Source organism: Diaphorina citri, unplaced genomic scaffold, assembly GCF_000475195.1.
Source record: "Diaphorina citri unplaced genomic scaffold, Diaci psyllid genome assembly version 1.1 scaffold1306, whole genome shotgun sequence".
Lineage (NCBI taxonomy): Eukaryota > Metazoa > Arthropoda > Insecta > Hemiptera > Psyllidae > Diaphorina > Diaphorina citri.
The window spans coordinates 26,371-30,180 of NW_007378735.1; the positions used below are offsets into that span (position 1 = coordinate 26,371).

The window sequence follows — 3,810 nt, forward strand, 5'->3', positions numbered from 1 at the left end:
AGGGAGTATACCAGCCTGAATTCCCCTTGCTAAGGAAATAGTAAAGGTTTAGTGCGAAGGGCATCCACTCGTAACATTTGTAGCCAAAACCAAATGTCAGCCCAAAGCAATCACTCCATTTTAGGGCTGATTGAGAGGCTGACGAAAAACCCCGTACGTACACGGGAAAAAGCGAAGAAAATAATTTATTGATGAATTTTTTTTTTTTTTTTTTTTTCAGGACCAAACCAACCATTATAAAGGGGGACAACTGTTGTCTGTGTAATCTGGCGGGAGTCAAATACATGTCTCGCATGACATCCAATGATATTCTTTACTGTTCTTTCAAAAACCATATCTTTGAGGTAAGTCAACATACCTACTTGGCTTTTCAGTAGCTGAAGCTGTCGATCGACAGTGTGTAAACATAATTTCAAGCCACTACGCCGCCTGAAAATCTAGAAATCTATGAAAATGATACAGACCGTTTTGGACATTAATGTGTGTCTTAATCTACATTTTTCTCTTTTTTAATTTAAGAAAGGGCCTATTGTAATTTATTTTGAAAATATTGTACCAAATACATGAGACCTTGCAGACTGCGGGAGTAAAGGGACTTTTCAGTCTCATTCTGGCAGTATAAGCAGGGTATATTCTATTCTATTCTACATTAACTACAATGTATTAACATTAATGTATTAACTACAATGTCAATAAGTTTAATGTAGGAAAGGTGTATTTACCTTTCAGAAACGGAATCGATTCCGATGGCACGCCATCTTGGATTTCCTATGGTTTAGTATAGGTGCTATTTCATTTTCTAAAAGGGAACGGCTTGCGCGCCCAAAAGTTTCCCGAAAATAAAATACACCTTAATTAGAAAACAATGAATTAGAACCCCAAATTAGAAAAGTATATTATTATTTCACAATAAAGTCAATTATATCCACAATTTACACTTATTTCAGTTACCATTCTGCGTGATGACGGACCACGGTAACAAGTCTATCGTGGTGTCGATACGGGGTTCGATATCCATGCGGGACATAATAAAGTCAATTATATTCACAATTTGCAATTATAATTTCAGTTACCATTCTGCGTGATGACGGACCACGGTAACAAGTCTATCGTGGTGTCGATACGGGGTTCGATATCCATGCGGGACATATTTACCGACCTGTGTGCCGTCAGTGATAAACTGGAAGGCGAGGGGATACCGCCTGATACTCAGGTAAGAAATTAAAAAAAAAAAAGGTTTCATAGAGGGAACTGTAACTGCTAAGGTCTTAGCGTCCCAAAATCGAAGAGAGAAGGAAGACAGGATAGAAGAAAGTCAGCCGTTCCGAGAACGAACATTATCCGTTTAGGGTTTAGGATAAAATCCGCCCCGAGCGGGAATAGAACCTGCGACTGGCGCTTTTTCCAAGCTGACTAGGCTGGTTTCTCTAATCTTGTAACTAATTTTTGAGCCACATTTACTGGATCAATTGACTTGAATTTTGGTACACTTTCGTATATTGATTTACAGCAGGATATTCTATTAAAAAAATTGGTTTCTTACTTACATATGTACGTACTTATTTCTCCTTACACAGGCTCACAAAGGCATGCTGATGAGTGCCAACTACATTAAGAAAACACTTGAAGAGTATACAATACTAGAGCGAGCGTTCCATCAGTTTCCTGAGTATGAGTTGCTACTCACAGGTATGTAGAAGATGTAGATTGACAAGTAATGGAGACAGAACACCTCCTTGGGTGATACCTTGTTTTTTTCTCAATAATTTCAGCCTTTCGACTCATTTGGCAATTTGACAATGAACGAAAAGTCGAATTTTTCAACAACAAAAAAAATCTGAAATTATTTTTTCCAAGTCTGGTATTATGTATGTTGAACTTTTCAAAGTGTCACTTTGCAGCTTACCAAATGCTTTTGTAAAGTCCAACAAAAACTTTCTGTTGATATTTCAGACAACTGTGTGGAAAAATACTTTTGCCTCTTTATCCTGGCGGATTATATCCTGAGCGGATAATGTTCGTTCTCGGAACGGTGGTTAACTTTCTCTTATCCCGTCTTCCTTCTCTCTTCGATTTCGGGACGATAAGACCTTAGAAGTTACAATTCCCCCTATCAAATCTCTCTCTCTCTCTCTTTCTCTCTCTCTCTTTCTCTCTCTCTCTCTCTCTCTCTATCTCTCTCTCTCTCTCTCTCTCTGGTAAGTCAAAATACCTACTTATGTAGCTTTTCAGTAGCTAAAGCTGTCGATCGACAGTGTGTAAACATAGTTTCAAGCCACTACGCCGCCTGAAAATCCAGAAACCTATGAAAATGATACAGACCTTTTTGGACATTAATGTGTGTGTTAATCTACATTACAATGTACTAACTACAATGTCAATAAGTTTAATGTAGGAAAGGTGTATTTACCTTTCAGAAACGGAATCGATTTCGATGGCGCGCCATTTTGGATTTCCTATGGTTTAGTATAGGTGCTATTTCATTTTTAGAACGGCTTGCGCGCCCGAAAGTTTCCCGAAAATAAAATACACCTTAATTAGAAAACAATGAATTAGAACCCCAAATTAGAAAAGTATATTATTATTTCAATAAAGTCCAATCAGGCGTACGTGTCCGGGGAAACGTACGAGATGCGTTGGGCCTCGTGCGTGAACGATTTCAACGAGCTGCGCATCATGCCACGCATGCTCCTCGATCATCTGCCCGAGAACGTGCACAAGACGATATGCGTCGTGCTCGACGAACAACGAACCGAGATTGGGTATGAGCTGAGCGAAATACAGACCATACAGTAAGACTCGGGCTAACTCGGATTGATTCGTGTGTTTCCGATTTCAATCGTGAGTCTTCGGTATGATCCCCGAGAACGTACACAAGACGATATGCGTGGTGCTCGACGAACAACGCACCGAGATTGGGTATGAAATTGAACTGAGTGAGATACAGACCATACAGTAGAAGAAGTCAGTCTTCGGGTGAACTCGTTAATTTCCGGTCAGTGTAAATCTCCGCTTGCTCTTTTTGCTTTCGGGACGACAAGACCTTGGCAGTTACAGTTTCCTCTATCAAACCTCTGTAAATAGTAAAAAATTCAAACCTCTTAAAAAATCCATAGGTAAGGCACCTACCTAAATCCATGACTTCCTAAAGCTCTTTCGTACTCAAATTCATACAACCAGTAATAAAGAGAAAGTACTTCGTGCAAGGCACATTGCATATTCATTTTAGTTTTACGGCGTTCATAAAATTTCCACGCCTTCAAAACTTACCTAGAACTCGAATAAAACTGGCTTCATTTTGCAGATCTACATCTACACTGTTGAAACCTCCGTGAATGCGCGTTAAAATAACACGCACGCACCATTTGATAAGGAAGTTCATTTGGCGCGAATTTTTGAATTTGGTTTCAAATTTTCCCATTGAAAAAAAGAAATTTTTTTTTGGTTTTTTGTTTCAAGTTTCAAGATATTGAAGATATTAATTTTTTGATTTTTACTTTTTTTGCCTGTTATAGCCTTTCATCGATCTATTCCTACTCATTGATTAAAGGTAAGTTAATCTTTTGGATTAGGTATACTATTTTTGTAACATCTGTTGATTTTGATAAATAAGGACATTAGGTAGGTAACTTTGTGGAACTGACATATTACCTAGTTACCTTGGCCCAACCTGTTGGAATTGCTTATGGACACCAATCTCTGTTTAAACTTGGATTAAGCAATCCAGTGTTTTAAAAACTTTAAAATCTACCAGTGGCACTGATTTACCTGTCTGAATTTTTCAATTTTTCCTCATCTCTGGCACAAGCT

General features: G+C 38.3%; 1 protein-coding gene across 1 annotated transcript in view; it reads left to right on the forward strand.

Moving 5' to 3' along the window:
- LOC103515251 (sn1-specific diacylglycerol lipase beta) overlaps positions 1-3,006 on the forward strand; it is a gene marked incomplete at its 5' end in the record, with an annotated part of 22,347 nt that extends 19,341 nt beyond the window's left edge. Inside the window, 4 exon segments of the mRNA XM_026828001.1 lie at positions 221-344; positions 1,070-1,213; positions 1,578-1,689; positions 2,570-3,006. Coding sequence (XP_026683802.1) covers positions 221-344; positions 1,070-1,213; positions 1,578-1,689; positions 2,570-2,796 — 607 coding nt within the window.
- Between the last annotated feature and the right edge of the window lie 804 nt (positions 3,007-3,810).